This window comes from Ambystoma mexicanum, chromosome 9 (genome assembly GCF_040938575.1).
Source record: "Ambystoma mexicanum isolate Mex_15411 chromosome 9, UKY_AmexF1_1, whole genome shotgun sequence".
Taxonomy (NCBI): Eukaryota; Metazoa; Chordata; class Amphibia; order Caudata; family Ambystomatidae; genus Ambystoma; species Ambystoma mexicanum.
Window position 1 is genome coordinate 183,667,224 of NC_090931.1, and position 21,531 is coordinate 183,688,754.

Below are 21,531 nucleotides of genomic sequence, written 5' to 3' on the forward strand. Positions count from 1 at the left end.
TACTCTTCCTTGATGGCAGCGACCATCCAGCGGTATATGGAAGCTTTTTAGGCCTGGTAGCCTAGCCTCGAGCCGCTGAACGTGACGAACAGGGTGTCCGAATTGCAGAAGCCATTGGTCCTGTCCAAGTAGAATTTGAGGGCACGCCTGACATCCAGGCAGTGCAGCACTCTCTGTGCATCATCCTTGGGATCGTGAAAGAAAGTAGGGAGGACTATTTCCTCGTTCACGTGAAATGCAAATGGAACCTTGGCCAGAAATGACGGGTGCATCCACATCACTACTTTGTCTTTGTGAAAGGTGGTATATGGTTCAGAGGCAACCAGCGCCTGAATCTCGCTGACTCTGCGAGCCGAGGTAAGACAACTAGTAAGGCGTCTTGATGGTGATCAGCCTAATGTCCACGGACGCCATTGGCTCGAATGGTTTGTGCGCCAGGGCGCTCAATACTATATTAAGGTCCCACACAGGGTGCAGTCGCTTGACGGGCGGGTAGAGCCTAGCAAGACCCGTCAGATGTTTCTTGACAATAGGATTGGAGGAGGAAAAAATGCCTTCCTCTGAGTTCCTGTACGCCCCAACGGCAGGTGTCGACATGTACTCCCGAATGAGCGAGGTGCACTGAAAAGGAGAGCACGTTGTCCAAATTGCAGGCCAAGGGGTCAATTCCCTTGGATTCTGCCCAGTGGCAGAACCTAGTCCATTTGCTCTTGTACTGGGCCCTGGTGGCTTTGCACCTGGCACCCTGTATGATCTCCAGATTGGCCTGCGAGAGGCTAAGGTGCCGAAGAGTTACCTGCTCAGGTACCACGCTGTGAGGGCTAGTTTCCCTGGCGCGGGGTGGATGATTCTGCCTCCCTGCTGTGCCCGAAGATGTGCTGGGCCCTCCGAGAGGCTGAGGAGCTCCGAAAACCATGGCCTGGCCGGCCACCATGGAGCTATCAGAATGATGCGGAGTCAGTGAGACTCCTTGATCTTGCAAATTACTCTGTGTACCAGAGGAGTGGGCGGAAAGGCGGAGGCTTTCATGCCGGTCCACTGTAGGTGAAATGCGTCGCCCAACGAGCCGGGGCCCTGCCCTTGCCAGGATGCGAACAGGGGGCACTTCTTGTTGTGCCAGGTGGCAAAGAGATCCACCTGGGGATGACCCCACCTGCTGAAGATCTCCTGAGTAACGAGGTTGTTTAGCTGCCACTCGTAAATGTCCACTCCCAGCCTGTGGAGTCTGTCCGCCTCCAGGTTGGATTCCGCCGGGAGGTGGACTGCCGAGCGGTAAATTTCGTTTTCCAAGGCCTCCCTGCTTGTTGATGTGGTACATGCTGGTCGAGTTGTCTGTCTGGATGAGGACAACTTTGCCCTTGGGGAGTGGGAGGAATGCTCTGAGCACTAGCCACATGGCGTTCAGCTCCAACCAATTGATGTGGTATCCCTGTTCCTGTCGAGTCCAGGCACCGTGGACCGAGAGATCATCCAGGGTGGCTGCCCAGCCCTCGAGCGAGGAGTCTGATGATGGTGGCCTGGGGATGGGGCGGCCGAAAGGGCTTGCCCCTCTGTAGGTTGCAGCCCATGGACCACCAAGTTAGGTCCGGGTGGAGAGATGGAGGAACTTTGATAATCTCCGATTGTGAGCCCCGCTCCTGATTCTATGAGGCCGCGAAGTGCAGCTGAATCCTTCTCATCCTTAAGTCTTCCGAATGGAAAACCCTCCCGGAGCACGTGTCCCAAATGAGTCCCAGGAACGTCAGAGTGTGCGTGGGGAGTAGTTGTGATTTCTTGAGGATGAGCGAGAAGCCCAGGTCGTGGGTGACAGTAAATCCTCGACTTTCTAACCTGGGTTAGCCTGGGACCTGTTAACTAACTTTTCCTGACTTGATCTCAATCTTTTTGTGAACTATTTACAAAGACTCTTTTGGCATAACCCCACTGTGTGATCCTGGACACATTTCGCTTGCTCTCTCAAAGAGTGGGCCTGGCATTTGAACTTCCTTGCTCTCCAGTAGACCTTGCCTAACCTGCCTCACTGTGGTTCTTTGAAAAGTATTGAAATTCGTGTGCTTTCATAACTCTGCCTTTTTCCCTCCCTTTTTAATAACTTATTAGAGTGCCATTTTATGGTAAGCGCTCACCTCTGTCTGAAAATAAGTGGTGTTTCTCATTAAGACTTGTCTAATAAGTAATTAGGGTTGTATATATATAATAGTGACTGTGTGTTGAATTTATTTACCTCTCTTTGTGCTAGTGTAATTTAAATAAATAATTATATACTTTTACACCAAAGCTCTGGTCAGTGTTTGCTTGTGCTACTGTATCTCTGTACCTATTGTGTATACTCTATATACTGCCTAACACATCTTGAGAGAAGTCTGACTGCTCAGCCACAGCTACCAGGTAAATCTGGGTGGTACAGACTGCTACCAATTGGGTTTACTGCCAACCACCTGTAGTCCTAAATCTTTTGCAGTGGTCCCTAAGGGAACTGCACAGGTTTCTGCCTAACAGGCTGAGGATGGGTCGAGAGCAAGATTGTATCCCCCTCCATCTGCCTGTACTTGGGGTCCAGGCGTCGGTTGACCGGCTGGACTGAGTGGGGCTTGAGCCAACCCTTCTTGGCCAGGGAGACTACATCGGTTTGCAGTGGAATCCCTGTGTTGACAGAGGGGCGTCTTGTGAGGACTTCAGCCAGAACCCCCACTGCTGGTTATTTGACCTCAGGCTGAGGGTGGCCCAGGTACTCCGCCAGGCCAGCAAGACGTTCATGGTAGGCGCTACCGGAGGATGGCGTGTCCAGATCTTCCTCCTCGTCCATGTCCTGCGGATCCGGAGGATGTTGCGGAGGAGGAGGGGTAGATGGGGTACAGAGACTGCAGCCGGAGGCTGAGGAGGCGGCGGAGGTTGTGGAGTTGGCTGTGGAGCCATAGGAGGAGCTGCACAGGGGCCTGGGGGCCCGATTGTTAGGGAGAATTCTCATTCGATGGCTAATTTCCCTTACGTATAGAGTCCCCCAGCAGCTTTGCTGGATTTGAAGGGTTTGTTTCTTTTCACCTACTAAGAGTGAGACTCTTTTTTCCCACTCTTAGGCATTTTTGCCATATGTGTTCTAGGCTATTTTTTGTGTTTAATGTCTATGGGATTTTCTCACCCCCATAGGAACCATCTTTATTCACATGTGTTACACAGCACCCTCAGTAAAGTGACAAAGGGGAGTCGTAGCGACCCCCAAACAGACGCCATACCCTGGGACTGACTACTGTCTCCCAGGGCATGTAAAGTCCACATTGACTTTACTAGTCAATTTGTATGAACTAAACCATTACAACCCATCTTACTATGGAGGTACTGGAAAGGGTTAATAGTTTTTCCCTTATGTTCATTTTCGAGAGGGTACTGTACAGTCCCTCTCTCAAAAGTTTCTGGCTGGTGGCAGTGGTTACCACCATAAACATTCGACCACAAATATTTCCCTATGGGATTTTCCCACTGTTCGAGGCTACCACTTTCTGACAGCCTCTAACATACCGTCAGTGTATTTTAATATTAACTTTACTCCGGTAGATTTTATTTGCCAGAACTTTAATATAAATTATTTCTCGTGTCTTTCTCTAAACTCTTAACCCAGGTCGGGGATCCCTTGTTCGTCCGTTTGGCAGGCTTCTGCCAAGAAGCCCTCCTTTCGGCGCCACTGAGTCTGGGGTGGGACCATTGTGTGGGGGGGGAGAGGGGTGAGTAGGACCCCTGGACAGGGTTGCCTCCACAACAAATGTTGCACTCTATCCTGATAGGCTGGAGGGTCTCCCGCCAAGATGACCACTCCACTGTGCGAGTGACAGCTAGGCTGTATAAATGGGGCTCTTTTTGCATAAAAGTAGGGTCCTGAGGACTGGAAGAGCAAGACGTCACCACTGGGACTAAGCAGCCGAAGAGGAGAGAAGCCAAAGACATCTGCAACGACAACCACCGGTGAAGCCCCGCTGCAGCGTCTCACCACTTTTCTCCACACGACGAGAGAAGATATTCATCTGCAAGAGCCCTCTTCCCTTGAGCTGGTGGGCCAACCAGTTTGCCAATCGCCTTCCTGGACCTGCCTTGGTCGAATCGCAAGTACCCAGTACTCGGTGGCCGGATAGCCAGGCATCAGTCCACCCGGACCGCGATTTAAAAGAGCATACCTTTTATTCGTCGGGCAGCACCGCAGCTGCTTTCTTCCCTGGTTAGTGCAGTCACTCGAAACTTCCTCCACGACAAGAGTCTCTCTTCCTCTGCTGGATCCCCCGAACTGCAGGAACTACCAGGAACAACCGCCGCCGCAGGCGCTACTTCTTCATTTTAATGGTACATTGTTCCGCCAGGCCGCCCTTTCTTCGCGGTAGCATTAAAGGTGTTTTAAATCCTTTACCTACCTGTTGGGTCGGCCGCCCCTCTCTCTTAACATTGTCTTTCGCTTTTCGCATCCACCTTTTCAAAATCGTTAACCAAAGACTTGACTGCAGCTACAAGAACATTTTGCTCCTGGGCCCTTGCCCTGTACCACCGACTCTGGCACAGGCCTACTGACTCTGGCTACATTTGTTAACTCTGCCTTCTAGAGATTGATTCTCCATTTGAACTGTGCGTTGCAACCCTTTCTTATAACTACTCTTTCCTTCCCATTGCCTGCCATTTTGCTCAGTTTTCATTTAAGTATTGCTGATACTGATGCACTGTCTTGCTTAAACTGGTTCACAAACTGATGGGAAGTGTTGGTAGGGTGTGTAAGAAGGTATTTCTGAATAACTTGCGTTTTCCCTCCCTTGTGAGAAATTGATAGTGCAACCCTTATGTGTAGTTTTCACTGTGCCGTTTTGCTCAGTTTTCACTCTGGTGCACTTGGTCTACAATTTATATGGGGAGTGTGTATATTTTTCCTTGACTTAATTTTAACTTGCTTGATGACTGTGATAAATGTGTTTTATTAGAAGTGCATAAAATAAATATAGTTCTACTTTTTAATACAAAGCTTTGGTCAGTGTTTCCTTGTTCCATAGTACTGTAGGCCTAATGTGTAAACCCTGAATACTGCTCATCTCCCTCTTGAGATAAGTTTGACTGCTCAGCCACAGCTACCAACTAAATCTTTGTGGTACAGACTGATACAAAGGGGATGCATTGCTCTCACCTGTAGTCTTAATCTTCTGTAGTGCTCCCTAAGGGAACTGCACAGGATTCTGCCTAACACCAGTGTACAGCGTTGAGGATAAAAGTATTAGATTTACATTTTAGAGTTCTGCTAGTACCTTGGTTAAAATAACCACAAGGCTAACTATCACAAAAAGTTTATTTTTTTTAAAAAAGTCAAAAATATGGAAAGTTACAGCCAGGAGACCCTCCTTGCCAATACTGCTGGTTATTTAAGGGATCTGTGTAGAGAGAAAGGTCTTCCTGTCAAAGGCAAGAAACTAGAAATGATTGATAGACTGTTAGAGAAACAAAGTCTGGATAGTGGTGCTGTAGTGCGCACTACCCCAGAAAATGTAGCAAACAGTAATGAGGATAATGTTGAAGATGTTATTGTTGAGACAGATGAGGAAGGAGGAGGATAACAATGTCACCCCCTTTGGCCCTATCCCTGCTCAAAGGCCTCAACCTGTGGCTACTGGACCCTTACCAGGTCCCACATTAAGTCCTGAATTTATTTCTCTAGAAAAAATGAGACTTTAACTTGAATTCAAAAGAATTAGTGCTCAAACTGAAAAGAGACATCAAGAACCAAGGTTCAAAGAAATGTAGCTCAACCATGAGCTCGAGATGAAGAAATTCCCTTATGAAAATGCTTCTCTCCCCGAATCCTCTAGATCTTCCAGTCCAAAAAGACCCCGGATACCGGATATGTGGGTATGTATGAACCTAAGTTGGATGTATTAGATTGGCTTGCTATGTTTGAATATAATCATGGGCTCCAGGATATCACAGGGAATCAGATGATTCCCCTGGTTATTCTCTAGGCTGCCCCCTGTTGCATCTGATGTGGTAATGGAGTTGGGGGAGGTGGATAGGATGGATTATGAAAGTGTAAAGCTAGCTTTGATAGCTAGATTTGGGAAGACTCCTTCCCAGTACCTTAAGAGGCTTAGGACCCTCAAAAAGCAGGATAGTACCCCTTGGGCTACTTGGGTGAATGAGTGTTTGAAGAACTTGGAGGGATGGATTAAGGGTTACAGGGTTAACACTTATGAAGTAATGCGAAATCTTGTTATGATGGAGTCCATCTATGATGCCTGCTCTCCTGAGCTCAGACAGCATTTGGCTGATTCAAAAGAATTAGATTCTAAGAAGCTAGCTAAGGCTGCTGACTTGTGGGTTACCAACAGGGCTACTCACAAGGATTCAGGGGTAACTCAGAAAAAGGATGAGGGAAAGCAGCCAAAGAAAGGCAACAACAAGAATTCAAATAATTCCAATTCCAAAGAGGGCCACAAACAAAATTCTAAGGGTAAGCCACAATAGAAACCTAATCAGGCTAGTGCACCTTTTGGTCCCAGACCAGAAGGAGGTCAGAACAAGCCACCATTCATAAAGACATTTGGAAAATGTTGTGATTGTGGCTCTACTGATCATGTGAAAGGGGATCCCAGATGTAAGGGTAAACCTTCAAGGGTCCATACTGTCTCCTTAGCCTTCGATCCAGAGGAGGAAGTACATATTGTCAGTGGAAACTTTCAACTACTGGCTGAAGACTCCGTTGAAGTCTCAGCTAGTGTATTTTTAGTATCCCTAGGGTTGTGGGAACAACAGAATTTAGATGTGTATAATTATATCCCTTCTAATATTAAAGAGTATTATAAAGACAGTGTCCTACTCAATGGTCAGGAGACCCCTGCCATTAGAGACACTGGGGCCAGCATAACTGTGGTGGATGAATCTTTTTTCAAGGTGGAGGATGTTGCTAAGGCACCCAAGCGCCTCACCAAGTTAGCTGGAGGGCCTGTGCAGATGCTTCCCCAATTACCAGCTCTCATCCAGTGCAATGAAATGATTGTCAGGATACCTGTGAGTGTACAATCTGAAATACCAAGAAGGATGCTGTTGGGCAATGATCTGAAAGACCTGGGAGTAGTGTCAAGTACCCCCAGACCTCCTAGTAAGAGATTACAGGAGCTTACCAGCCCTGCAAAGGAGAGGACCTTGAGGGGATCTCCTGAGGAGATGATAGAAAAATAAATCACTCCTACTCCACTGGAATTACTAACTGCCATTTCCAAACAACCAGAGGCAAAGGGGAAACCCAAGACTTCAAAGAAGAAACCAGCAGAAAGTACTCCAGTAATGCCAACCAGGAAATCCCCTAGGTTGTCAAAAATCACACCTGTGATTCCTCCTCCGGCTGAGAGTGAGGTACAACCCTGTTTGGTTGAACTAGACCCTTAAGATTCAGATCTAGTAGGAGGCCAGGAACTCATTGGAGATCTTGACCCTGTGGACCATCCTGAGCTGCAGTCTTTACTGGCAGAAGGTGGCCCCAACAGGACAGACTTCAGTAAGGGACAAAGAGAATGTCCAACTCTGGAAGGTCTTCGCCACCAGACAGCTTCAGCTTGAAGGGCAAGAGCCTGGGAAGTATATGTTACACTGGGAAGATGGCCTCTTCTATAGTGAACCGACAGAGTCAACCCCTGGAGACTACGAGAGACTTGTAGTACCCCAAGAGAACAGACTCCAATTCTTGCAACTAGCCCATGAAATACCTTTGGCTGGTCCATTGAGCTTCAAGAAGACCAAGGAAAGGCTCTCCCTCTACTTTTATTGGCCTAAAATGGGGGCTGAGGTAGATAGGTATTGCAAGAGTTGCCACACTTGCCAAACCTCAGGTAAAAGTGGCTCCAAGAACGTGGCACCTCTAGTGCCTCTCCCTGTGGTGGGAGTACCATTTGAGAGGGTAGGAATCGACATTGTTGGTCCCCTTGATCCTCCAACTTCTTCAGGCAACAGGTTTATACTTGTTGTAGTAGACCATGCTACTAGGTTCCCTGAAGCAATTCCTATGAGGACTGTTACACCTTTGGCTGTGGCTAAGGCCCTCATTGGTATTTTTACCAGGGTTGGGTTTCCTAAGGAGGTAATATCCGATAGGGGGTCAAATTTTATGTCCCACTACATGAAGGCCATGTGGAAAAACTGTGGAGTTACCTATAAGTTCTCAACAGCATACCACCCTCAGACAAATGGGTTGGTAGAAAGGTTCAACAGAACCATGAAGAGCATGATAGGAGCTTTAGAGGACCCCCTCAAGAAAAAGTGGGATCTTCTACTGCCATGCCTTATGTTTGCATATAGAGAAGTCCCTCAGGAGGGAGTGGGTTACAGTCTCTTTGAACTTCTCTATGGCTATCCGGTTAGAGGTCCATTGGCCCTCATCAAGGAGGAGTTGGAGAGGGCTCCTTCCCCCACACCAGTCAGAGTCACTGACTATGTGATAAGACTCCGGAGGAGAATGTCACACATGATGGCTGAAGCAAGTGATAACTTGAAAGCAGGTCAGGCTTTGGTCAACCGGTGACAATGGCTGATGCAGCCTGAGAGCCACCAGGAAATGGAAGCCTTGGAGAGGGCCTTCCCATGGTTCACAGGGCCAAAGTTCACAAAAAGTTGTGACGTCTTCTGGAAACTCTTTGTGCGGTCCACATAGAACTTCAGCACTCTAGCAGATGCAGCAAGTGCAAAGTCCTTTCAGCCGGCGACGAAGGCGTCGGGAACAATACAGGTAACACGAAGGGCTTGTTTAGCTGAAAGTCCGATGGCACCTTGGGCATGAAGCAGGGGTGCGCCTGCAGCACCACCCTCATTTCGTGGAATGTCAAATAAGGTGGTTTACAAAAGAGGGCCTGGATCTCTCCCACTCGCCGTGCGGAGGTGAAGGCCACATGAAAAGCGGTTTTCCACGACAAAAACTTCAGTGGCGCCGAATGCATAGGCTCGAACGGGGGACCCATGAGCCTAGTAAGCACCACATTAAGCTCCCACACCGGGGCCGGAGCCTTCACCGGCGGGAACGAGCTAAATAGCCGTTTGACAAACTCCTTGACCAAACGATGCGACCATAAGGATGATCATCCAGGAGATATGGTGTAGCGGGAAATAGCCGCAAGATGAACTTTGATGGAAGCATGGGCCAGTCCTGCCTTGGCCAACGACAACAAATACGGAAGCACCTGCAGAGCAGTGACTCGTAGAGGGTCGATCTTCTGGGTACGGCGCCAAACGGCGAACCTCTTCCATTTGTGCCCTTAGCATTTGAGAGTAGATGAAGCTCTGGCCTTGGCGAGCACCTCCTTACAATCCTCTGGGAGATCGTAACCGCTCAAACTCTAGTGCTGCAGGAGCCAGGCCTTCAGGTTCAGCGATCCTGGGATGTGGATCAGGATCGCGCCTCCTACCCTGGCGAGAAGGTCTGAGACCACCGGAAACTTGACTGGAGGGGACGCTGACATGTCCAGAAGGTCCTGGTACCATATCTGTCTCGGCCACACCATTGCGACGAGGATCATCCAGCACCGGGACCGTCTGAGTTGATTGACTAGTCGAAAAAGCAACGGCAACGGAGGGAACGCATACAGAAACAGGCCGTCCCACAGGAAAGAGAATGCGGCCCCCCCATGGTCCCTGGCTGGGGAAACCTGCTGGCGAACCTCTGGTGTTTGTCGCCGTCGCAAACAGATCGATCTGGGGACTGCTCCATCTGTGGAACAGAAGATCCACTTCTGGCAAGAGCGTAGCTCCCTGCTGAGAGAGTCAGCGATGGTCTTCTTCACTCCCGCTAGATGAAATGGGATGAGGAACATCCCCTGGGCTACGGCCCAGTGCCAAAGGTCCTGCGCCTCTTTGGAGAGCGCCAGAGATCTGGTTCCCCCTGCTTCCGGATGTAGAACATTGTGGTGGTGTTTTCTGTGAAGACCCGTACCACTTTGCCCTTGAGGGACAGAAGGAAGGACTTGAGGGCCCAAAACACTGCCCGCAGTTCCAACTCGATTTCTCCTCCGGTAGCCACAGGCCTCTTGCATGAAGTCTTCCAGAGTGCGCTCCCCATCCTTCCAGGGAGGCGTCCGTCGTGACCATCTCCTAATGAGGTGGGGTCTGGAAATCTGCATCTGCGGACAATTGTGCGCGCACTCCCCACCACCATATCGCTCAACAGAAACTCTTGTCGAGTGTGATCTTGTCCTCGAAGCTCCCCGCCACTTGCATCCAACGGGCGTCTAGGAACTCCTGCAGTGGACGCATCCGCAGCCTGCACAGCCGAATGAGGTATATGCATGACGACATCCTGCCGAGTAGGGACTTGATGGACCTCACACCCTTGCGACCTTCAGGGCCAACAGCCGTTTGTACCTTGGCCAGGATGGCCGCAATCCTCTCCTCTGACGGAGACGCCAGGCACTCCGTCCTGCGATGGAGTCAAGCAGGACTTTGCAAAGTTTATCAAGAACACCAGGTCCGACAGGAGTTGGACTGTCTTCGTCGTGTGGTTGACGGCCTTGTCTTTTGCGTTCGCCCGGATGAGCCAGTCGTCCAGGTACGGGTACAAGTGGATCCCTCATAGACGCAGCTGCGCTGCCACCGGGGCCAGCACGTGAACACTCTTGGCACCGACTTCAACCCGAAGGGAAGGGCCTTGAACTGGCAATTTTGTCCTTGAACCACCAAGCGTAGGTACTTGCCGTGTTCCTTGTGTATGGGGATGTGAAAATAGGCATCTTCCAAGTCCAGCGACGATAGAAAATCCCCCTCTTCCAGCTATCCTAGCACGTGCTGAATTGCCACCATCCGAAACTTTTGGGACTTGATGTACTTGTTCAGATGGTGGAGGTCCAGAATGGGCCTCTAACCGCCTGTCTTCTTCCTGACGAGGAAGTAACGAGAGTAGACTCCGGAGCACCGCAGCCTCTTTGGGACGAGCTTGATCGCCCCCTTTCTTAACATGGCCCGTACCTCCAGCAGCAGCTGAGGGACGTGGTTTTCCTGATGGGCCACTGATGGTATCCGTGGACACTTCCGTTGGAACTCTAGGGTGTGTCCATGGGCGAGAGCGTTTAGCACCCAACAGTCAGTGGAGATGTTCTTCCACACGCTGACAAAATTCGCTAGCCGGCCTTCCACTGGGGTGCACGGGTAGGGGCCGGACACCATGGCCAGTTCAATCTTCTTTCGACGTCGAAGCGCCACCTTGAGGGCCTTGGTGACGACAGCCACCTCCAGACTTGGCGCAGCCCCTGTAGGTCTCCTGGGCCGATGAGCGGGAGGGCTGACAGTAGGACGAGGCACATCGCCCAAATCCTTTAGAGGAACCCTGTGATTTCCCTCCAGAAGCCCGAAAGGACGGCCGTCGTCGTTGAAGCGTGGCCAACGCACGAGCCGTCTCAGTGTCTTCTTTGATGGCCTGGAGAGACTCGTCCACAGTCTTTCCAAACAAATTGTCCATGTCGAAGGGCATGTCCAACACGTTCGACTGAATATCCTGGCAGAAATTAGTGGCCCTCAGCCAGCCTCGCCGACGAAGGCCAATGTTGTTGCCAATTTGCCAGAATCTCGTATTGGCAATGTCCGTGGCCACTGTAATAGCGTGGTCTGAAGCCACCTCGCCTTCCTGTACAATCTCCAACGCTTTAGCCCTCGTCGTTGGGAAGGAAGTCCAGGGGGGGGGGGGGGTCATCTTGAATCAAAGTTCCCTGTCTTAATGCGCCACGATGGCGAGGGTGTTAGCGGCCTTGATGGTCGCCGCCGACCTGATCACTCTTAGCCCCATGGCATCCAACTTCTTCCTCTCCCGAACCGGGGGGAGGAGGCCGCGACGAGGATTTGCCCGGAGACTTCTTCTTGGCTGCCGCCGAAACCAGAGTCTGGAGACGGCTGGGTTCGTAAGCACTTGGGCGCAGAGTCCGGCACTCTGTATTTCTTCTCGTAGCAATCCCTCTTCGCAAGAGCCGACGAAGGGCTCTTCATGAGGGACAACCCCTCGTCCCAGATCGACTGCACAGTCTTCCTCTTCACCTCCCGGCGTTGGTAAAGGAAACCCTCTGTCGTCTTCTCCTCCAGGACGAGCTGGAAGAGCTCAGAGGCCCTGGAGATCATGGCGTTGAACGAGCCAATCTCGTCAGACGGTGACGATCTGGCCGGCGGAGACAGGAGATCCCCCAGGCTGCCGTTGTCATCCGTGCCTGTCGTCGGAGGTGCGGGGGGATGGGTGGGGGCATTGGGGGGAGTGGGAGGGTGTAAAGGCGGAGGGGGATGATCTCTCCTCCTCTTGGATGGCATTTCCTCCAAGCGGCATCCTTGTCCAGATCTCCGAGCACAGGGTATGCAGAGCCGTCAGAATGTCCACTTCGAGAAATCCCCAGGAGGTTGCTGGGGTGGAGGCGAAGGGGACCGGGGCATTTGCGGCTTAGGCTGGTCTGTTTTTTCATCACCGCCCTGTTGCTCCTCGTCATCACCTTCATCGTCGCCCTCATCGGGATCCCACACATAGGGCCTACTTTCGACGCATCTCCCCTCCTGGAGGACCGGGAGGCTGGTGAGCTCTTCCTCTGAGGAAATGTCTGTGCCCTGGAGGACTACCGTGCCCTCCCCCCTTCTCTGCCACCAAGAGGGACGGTTTTGGTGAAATGATGGGCATCATCTTCTCCGGAGTCCTTTTGATGGGCTGAAAAGAGGACTCTATCCTGGCAGGCAGGGATACTCTTGCCTTCTGGACCGTGCCGTGCGGATCGCCACGGCAGTCTGCGCGAAGGACGCCACCACTCCTTCGATGGAAGGTTGGGCCTTCGTCAGATGTACCTGGGCCTTCACGGCCGTGGTCGAACCCGCGCCCTTCACCTTAGGGCGAGGGTCTGAGCCCCTCTCCCCCTTGTCCTTCTCCAGAGGGCCTGTCTGGGTCTTCTGCAAGAGCTTGCCTGGATGGTCCGACTTCCACTTCTTTGAAGATTCTGAGCTTTGGCTTGTGGTCGAAGCTGCTGGAGACACAGTACTCGCCCTGATCGCGGAGGAGCCGGTCGCAACGGTACTACCAGTGACCGTGGACTTGCGGTGCTTAGCCTTATGTTGGGCCCCCGTAGAGCTTTCTTCTGGGCAGGGGAGGCATGCTGCTGGGACTCACCCAGAGCAGGGGCCTTGACCTGCAGCCACTCGTTGATACGTTTGCGCCGGTCGCTCAGCCTGCGGGGAACCATGTCCTGACAAGACGCACGGTCATCCTCCACGTGCGTCGGGTCCAAGTGCAGGCAGTAGAGGCACTGGGAATGTCCGTCATCCGAAAAGACGTTCCCATCTTGAACAGGGGCGCTGAGTCCTTCTCATCCACCATGTCTACGCGGCGTAGGCCTTAAAGAAGCCTCTGGAATCCTCCAAGAAGTAAACTCGAAGAAATTTGACTTTGAGGGGCGCTGAAGAATCCGAAATCGGTTCCCCGTTAATCGGAAGCTAGATCGGTGGAGCTTGAGGCTTGATTAACCGAGAAAAACCAAGTAAAAATCTTAGAAAAAAGCGCAAAACGCAGTAAAAGCTCGAGACCTATAGCACGAGGACTCCAAACTCTTGAACGTGCAGTAAAAATCTGAAGATGGCGGCCAGAGGAGGGGCTTAGGTAGAGGGCAGTCATTGGCTGGGGGCATTATGACCTAGAGACCAGTGATTGGTTGTTAGGAGGAAGACAGTTCAGAGGTGAAACTGATTGTTTCTTTACCGAGGATTCCCAGCTTGACGACGGGGAATATTCATGAGCATGTGAATCCATGCCAGACCCCATGCTGGAGAAACAAGCTAAACCGTGCATCGCTAAGTGGAAAATGGCAGTGGACACCTGTATGGCACTGGAGCACAGAGTATATCGAACATGGGGTTGTCCTTTGAAGTGCAACAAGATTTGGCATAAATTGGAGAGGACTGACTGAACGGGCCAGCCAGACTCTCAGGGACTGAGGCCAATAGATAGTTACACGGTTTCGGGCCTACTAGGGCTCTTGCCCTCAACATCGATTCTTGTAGTCTCATCAATTGGGTCCGGGGGTAGGGTCTAGTATGTGATGGGGTTAACACGTGGGAATGGGGCAGGTCATGGAATATGAGGGGGTGAACACATCAATCAGGGGTTTTATTATGGGAACAATAGGCACATTTCTGGATAATGTGATTATTCGTGAAATGTGGATATGATATATGATAGTTTATTTATATAGAGCCTATACACAATGTGTTTCAAAGCGCTTCAAGGCAAGGGAGGGAACATGGGAAAATACAATGACATTCTTACAGGCCATGAACAGTAAGGATGTAAAATTAACTATCGTACTCAGCCTGACAACATTTCAGATAGTGCAAGAGCTAAGACATAGATAAGGAAGGGATGGGGAGAGTGGGAAGGAAATGGAAACAGACAGGCGACTACCATACTAGGCCTGACAACATTTCGGGTAGAGCCGGAGAAAAACAAAAGGTGAGGGAGAGTGGTGCATAAAGGGAGGGGAGGAACAAAACAAGTGACTATCGTACTAGGCCTGACGACATTTCAGATAGTGCTGGGGGGAGGGGACAGTAAGGGGAGGAGGAGGAAGGAGACAGATGAGGTTGCTATCATACTAGGTCCAGGGACAATTCTGATAGAGTAAGTGCATAGAAGAAATTAAGGGGAGGCGGGGAGGCGGGGAGGCAAGGGGAGTATGGACATTGTGGAAGAAGTGCCCGCCTCTTTATCCCTTGAATGAATGTAAAGTTGATCAAAGCTTGTCTAGTTATTATGTTATTGCAAAACTCAATAAAAAGATTTTCTTTAATGTTTTTTTTTAATGGTTGTCCAGAGAAAGGCAAGGGTTACACAACTTTGTTTGTCTATAGGAAGATGTAATTATGAGCAGGAAAAACCTAAACAGATTTATTTCCACCAACCAAAGTTATGGAAGACGCATGAGATCAATGCCATTGTCGAAAATACCATCAAGATACCTAGCACTACAAGCAAGGAGACTGAAGTCGAGTTCAGAGGCTGTATTTTCAAAGCATTGTTCTCTTGTTTTTATTTTCTGTAACCGAAATGATAGCAGGAAAAAATAAACAATCTAAAGAGTATATCGACTAACAGAAGCATTGTGCATGTCACATACTCATCATACATGCATCCTATTAGCAATTCACCCCTGTCATAGCTAAGTACTCTGAACCGACCCTTAGACGGCAGACTAAGCCAAGCACTTGATTTAAAAAAAGGCTCACAAGCTGCATAATATTAGAGGTTCCCTCGTCCTATCCTAGCAGAGCCTTACTGCACACTATGTGATCCCAGCAACATCATGCATTACTAAGGACATGGAGCTCAAACCCGGGAGGGATGTCTTGCCTAATGTTCTCCTAATTTGAACAATTATTGGTTCTTTCAACATAATATCAGGAAGCACTCCACTCACCCAAACTTTCTTCTTCTTGGTGGGTTTGGTTGGGTAGTTGGGTCCTAGGCACTCAGGGTGGTAGCTGTTCCGACACTTGTTACACTCCAGCAGCTGCTGTTTGGATAGATGAATGAAAAATAAGTGAACACTGCACAGAAATCTCTCGCCATTTAGAACATTTAGCACAACTGGACAAGAGCTATGAAAAGCAGCACATTAGTAAAAATTACTTACCTCATGTAAGCTCTATGCGGAGGGCCTTCCCCCAACTTAGTAAGCTTATAAATGGAGGCTATGAGGCCCCTGTCCCCCTCGTGTGTGTCTAGGTACTTTTCAAACAAGGTTAAAGGACGCGTGCCTGCCTGTCTCTGGGCTGGGTGGGATAACCAGTGTCTCAATTGTATATACCCATATCTACGGATCTCCTTCACACCGAACTTTGATTTACACTCTTTCTTTGGTTACTGTTGGTATTTGTTTGAATTTTTTCTGATCATTGTTTATAGTAAAATGTTAATAAAAACAAGTTGGAAAAAAAATTACTTACTGCATGAATCCATGTGATCTTAGTCTTCGGCAAGGTCAGTGATATAAATAAGCCCCTTCATCTCCCCCAGAGAGTGCAATCTATATTATGGCCATATTAGGACTGATCCTCTACGACCTGTTTTCAGAGTGTGAGGGACAATGACGCACAGATCATTAACTGGGTTTCCCGCAAGCTTTACCTGACTTACTCGGAGGTAGTGATCGCTGATTAGTTACCAATAGAAAGTGGGAACCACCGGTAATGTGAATAAAATAGATTGTGTCTGGTTTATAGGGTTCCTTCCTATATTTGGAACATGACAGTACGCCACTGTTGCAGACAGTAGTTAATTAATCACTTTGAAGCCTGGGACCAGGGGTAAGGTCCCCTACTATTGTCTGATCCTTTGCAAGCAATCACCCGCAAGGAAACAAATAGTACTAGGGTATCTTCCCCCTGGGCATAGGCTAAAATAAAAAATGATGGCTGATTAGTGATGGGAAACTTTTAAGAGGGGAGCAAATGGTGCAAGAATCAGTATAACAAATATAATAATAAAAGAATGGAATTTCCAAACAAGAATGTTGTGAAGAATGATACTTTCTTATCCAGATAAGATAGAGCATTGTGCAGTTGAGTATATGGGTAAGTAAATTGCTTGACAAATAGTCTTTTTAAAGTTCAAATGTCAGGAGCCTATCAGTTTATTTTCACTGACAATGTTCAATATCAAACGGATACTTCAGGTACCAAGTTCAGTCATCCCGTGGACATATTAGAATTTCTATCCACACAACCAGGAGATAGTCAATTCCAGGAATTCATGTGAGCGATGAACCAGCTTCTGATCTACTGTTTAGATGGATTTCTAGAATCTGGCCTGGTGGACAGATTTTAGGAGGCCATCCTAGTTATAGTGAACAGAGTAACTTTGAGAGGTTAGCCAAACCCAATCATGGTAATGGTATGGTATACATTGTTTATTTGTAAAGCGCCTATACAAAAAGCGTTTCAAAGAGCTCCAGGAGGGAGGGAACAAGGGAGAAAAACAACAGTCATTCAGAGCCCTTGAATTTCTGAACGATACAAGTCTACACGGGCAGAGTGGGTGCATAGAACAAGTGCATATAATACAAAAACGGTGTAGATAACAGCAAATAGGTCTGCCGACGATTCTGCAGTTTTTTTAAAGTGCATTGAGGTGCCACCATGCAAGGAATGGAGACAAGGGAAAAACAGATCGATGATCTTCAAGGCATGGTGCATTTAGATCGTGCAAGTGCGCAGGCAGGTGCAAGAAAGTGGATGGGGGACAAGTGCAGGGGGTGGGGGGAGGGGACCAAGTGCGCCCAGTCAGTCAGAAGCTGGAGTAAGTGCTGAGAGATGCCAATCTCATGGGTCATTGACCAAGTGCAGTAACGATGATGCAAGTGCAAGGCCGAAGGCAAGTGCTAGAGGACAAGCTAGGGTGCCAGGGACCTGTGAGACTCTACCAGGCGGCCAGTCAGCAGGCTGCGTGGAAAAGGAGGAAGAGAGGGATAGAGCAGAGAGAAAGGCTAGCTGGGTAGAGGCAGAGAGAAGGAAGAGGCGACAAGGAATGTCTTAAGGAGTTTCCGGAACTTAAGGTGATCAGGCTCAAGAGGGAGTGCAGCGAGGCGGCTATTCCAGAGGGAGGCCCCAGCAGAGGATGAAGATCTCCATCCAAATCTCTGCTTAGAGAACCGGCTCACTTGCAGAAGGTTGGAGGTAGATGAGCGGAGGGCTCGGGAAGGACAGTATTTAGGTAGGCAACGTTGCAGATAGGTAGGACACAGGCCCTAGAAAACCTTGTGTACAATGCAGAGGGCCTTGAACTGGATCCTTTCAGCCACAGGGAGCCAGTGGAGGGAATTCAGTGCCAGAGAGATGCAGTCCCCGGGCTTGAGGCCAATAATAAGTCTTGCTGTTCTGTTCTGGATGAGTTGCATAGGGCGCAGAGCAGAGGCAGGGAAGTTGAGAAAGAGGCTGTTGCAGTACTCCAGCATTGAGAGAACCAGGGCTCTGGAGACAGTGAGCCGCTGGGGGAAGGTGAGAAAAGGAAAAGTACCTCTGAGGAGGTCTAGCTGGTAGTCTGGACTTTTTAGAGATGTCCAAAATGTGAGTGGAGAAGGAGAGAGTGGAGTTGAAGATGACCCCAATGTGTTTTGCCTCACAGGTGGGTGCGGGCGCAGGGGCAAGGGAGGCCGGCCTGAGTGAGAGTGGGAAAGCAGGAGCAGGGGTCCCAAAGCGAACAATCTCAGTCTTACTGGCGTTGAGGCAGAGGACGTTTGCAGCACACCATGACTGAATTGCAGACAGACAGTCAGATATGAGCAAGGTAGAGGAGGTGGCTGAGGGTAGCCTGAAGGAGAGTTGCGTGTCATCCACATAACACTGGAAGTTAGAGATGAAAGTGGCAATCACATGTGCAAGGGCAGCCATGTAGGCATTGAAGAACCAGGGGGAAAGGTTAGAACCCTGGGGAATGCCACAGGTTGAAAGAGTGATAGCAGAGAGAAAGGACCCAAGTTCCACCTGGGATGGGCAGTCGGAAAGGAAGGAGGTTAATCACACCGCAGCCTGACCTGTGATTGCCAGGGTGTCATGCAGACGTGTGATCAGGATGTTGTGGTTTACCGTGTCAAAGGTAGAGGAGAGGTCGACAAGAATGAGGACAGAGGGAGTGTTATTGTCGAGATCTGAGAGCAGGTCTTCACGTGTGTTCAGAAGAGCAGTTTCCGTGCCTCTGGATGCTCTAATGCGAGACTGATGGCCGTGGAAGCAACCAGGAATTTCAGTGTGGAGGGTGAGCTGAGAGATAGACAGCTTCTCTAAGAGTTTGCCCAGGAAAGGGGTGATATAGATAAGCGTGGAGAGTGGTCAAGGCTATTCACAGGAGAGTGTAAGTGGGGTCATGAGTTCAAACATATATACAGTCACCTTTTGGTTCTTAGAAATGCATTCAAAAATGTAGACAACAAAAAAGAGGTAAGTAGTGATGCAGTAGAATGAAACCTATTCACGAGATTTATACCCTAAATCCCTATGATGTTTGGGTCCCTGTGCCCAAATGTCACAAAGCTTCTTCTTAGGAAAAGGGGATGATGTAGGAAGACTTCTTGTGGTGGTAACACGTTCGAAAAAATATTCAACAAAGTTAGAGGTAGGTACAATTATATTCATAACCTTCTGATACAGGCTTTTAGATCTGACGATCAAAAAGTGATTAATGGAATAACCAAAGTTTATTCTGAGATTTATTGTAAGGGGAACAGAGAGTGGTGAATATGATGCAATTACATTCCCCCCCTAACCCTCAGATTCCGATTTTCCCAGCTGACTAGGTGAGTCGACTGAGGGGGAATGGAGGGGTCTCTGGAGTTCAGTTTTCCCGCCGTTGGTTCCAGTGAGAGGTGCCCAGGAGCTGCGGATGCAAGGATTCTTCTGGTCGGTTCCAGGAGCAGAGTGAAACCCTCTGCAAAGAAGAAATGAGGAAGGCACCGATGCAGACCTCTTCTGGACACTTCACTAGACGCAGCAAGTCGAGTTCCAGCGACAGCTAACGCACACAGGCGACAGAAGGCGTCCTTCCAGTCACTGATGAAGGCCTTCACGAGCCGGATACCTCGAAGATGGGAGGCTGAAATTCAGCAGGAAAACGACTTGCACCACAAGCTGGAAACCACTGAAATTCCGGCGACAAATGCGGAAGCACCGCTCAGGGCCTTTGCAGATCAGGTAGTCCAGCAGGGCTTCACTGGGCCAATCATAGGAAAAGATGCAGGGTCTCTTCGGGAGTCGTCCACAGATATTCAGCAGCCTGCTCGTCTACACAGAATGGTATACGTTATTTACCTATAACTCGTGTTCTCCAGCATTGGTATCTTTCATAGATTCACATGCTGTGAATATACCCTGTCTTCAGGCTGGGAATCCTCAGCAACATAGAGCAGCTTGAACCTAAACTTTCAGTCAATTTTGTGCTCTAGTATAGTCACTTTGGGTCACACTGACCACAGCCAACAGGAACATCACTCTTAGGTCCTTCCCTGTCTGCCATCTTCAGATTTTGGCAAGCGCACCTGAGTGGCAGTAGGAGCCAAAGAAGAGCCAGAAGGGTAGGTGGGAGGGTCGAATGTGAATCTATGAAAGATACCAATGCTGGAGAACAGGAGTTACTGTTAAGTAACTTATTCCAGTATTGGATCGTTCATAGATTCACATGCTGTGAATGGATTTCAAAGCAGCATTAAACAATGCAATAAGTATGGGCGGAGGCAAGCTCCTAGCAGAAAATCTATTACTGAAAACGACTAACCTCACACAAACAAGTTCCTGAGAACGAACTGGCCAGCCTTGGATTCTGCCGTTGAATCTCTGTCGACACAATAGAATCTGGTGAATGTGTGCACCGATCACCAGGTAGCAACATGGCAATTGTCTGGCAGAGTGATCACGGAGAGCAAAGCAGTAGTTGCTGCCACCGTTCTGTTGGAGCAGGGCCCGGGGTCTGCCCAGATGTGGCCTGCCAGCTTGTTGATGGCTGAAAGAGATGCATGCTGCAATCCATCTCGACACAGAAGGTTTAGACAACACCTTCAACGGTCCGGTATGGCAAAAATGCTACAATTGGTCCGTGAGACGGAATGGCTTAGTACGTGCCACATAGTACTTAAGAGTGTGCACCACATCTAAGGAATGTTTATATGATACGATATATGGCATTTATAACGCGCCTCTACACAAGTGTTTCAAGCGCGAATGTACTGCCCGTTTGGCCAGTGTTGCTGGAGTGCCAAGAACACTGGCAAAACAACTGGTTCATTAAGGTGAAAAGCAGATTGTACTTTAGGCATAAATGTTGTGTTAGTACATAGGATGACTTTTGTCTTGTGGAAAGTCGCACTGCAAGAAAAAGCCTGGATTTCTCCAACCCTTCTGGACAATGTTATGGCTACCAGGAAAGCAGTCTTCCAAGAAGAACAAGTTACTTACCTCTGGTAACTTTCTTTCCACTGGATGTTCCTCACACATTTTCTCCTCTTTTGATACGGTTTAAGTTACTTACCTGTAACTATTATTCTCCAGCATGGGTCTGGCATGGATTCACATGCTCATTCCCTGTCGTCAGGCTGGGTATCATCCGTAAAATAAAAATCAGTTACACTTTCCCTTTAAAACTGTATTTCTCCTCTAAACCAATCACTCTCCTCAGGGTCATACTGCCCCCATCTAATGACAACCTTCTCCAAAGCTCCACCCCTATTGGCCATCTTCAGATTTGGTAAGCACGTACAGTGGCAGTATGAACAAAGAAGAGTCACAGAGGGGAAGGAGGGAGGGTTTGCATGTGAATCCATGTGTCACGCGTCAGCGTGCCTCCGGGTCCCGCAGTCACGGACCAGGTGGCTGGTGGGTGTATGCGTGCTGGCGCCTCCCACGCAGTCGGGGGCGCTTACCTTTCTCGCACTGGGCTCCTGCCTCCTGGGCCCGCGGCGGTGACGTTGGGCAGCTGGTTTCTAGTTTCTCATGGCGAAGGGAGACCGCTGTCTTCCTCACGCAGCGCAGAGAGTATGTTGCTAC

The 21,531-nt window shown here is 49.4% G+C and overlaps 1 protein-coding gene across 5 annotated transcripts in view; it reads right to left on the reverse strand.

The window, feature by feature from the left end:
* Positions 1 to 21,531, reverse strand: part of KMT2A (lysine methyltransferase 2A) — a 2,049,111-nt gene that overhangs the window by 1,130,846 nt on the left and 896,734 nt on the right. For 4 of the 5 annotated variants that reach the window (XM_069614434.1, XM_069614435.1, XM_069614437.1 and 1 more), the window contains exon 12: positions 15,420 to 15,515. In XM_069614434.1, coding sequence (XP_069470535.1) covers positions 15,420 to 15,515 — 96 coding nt within the window. The remainder of the gene's footprint in view (positions 1 to 15,419; positions 15,516 to 21,531) is intronic. The other variant, XM_069614436.1, reaches the window with a different exon arrangement.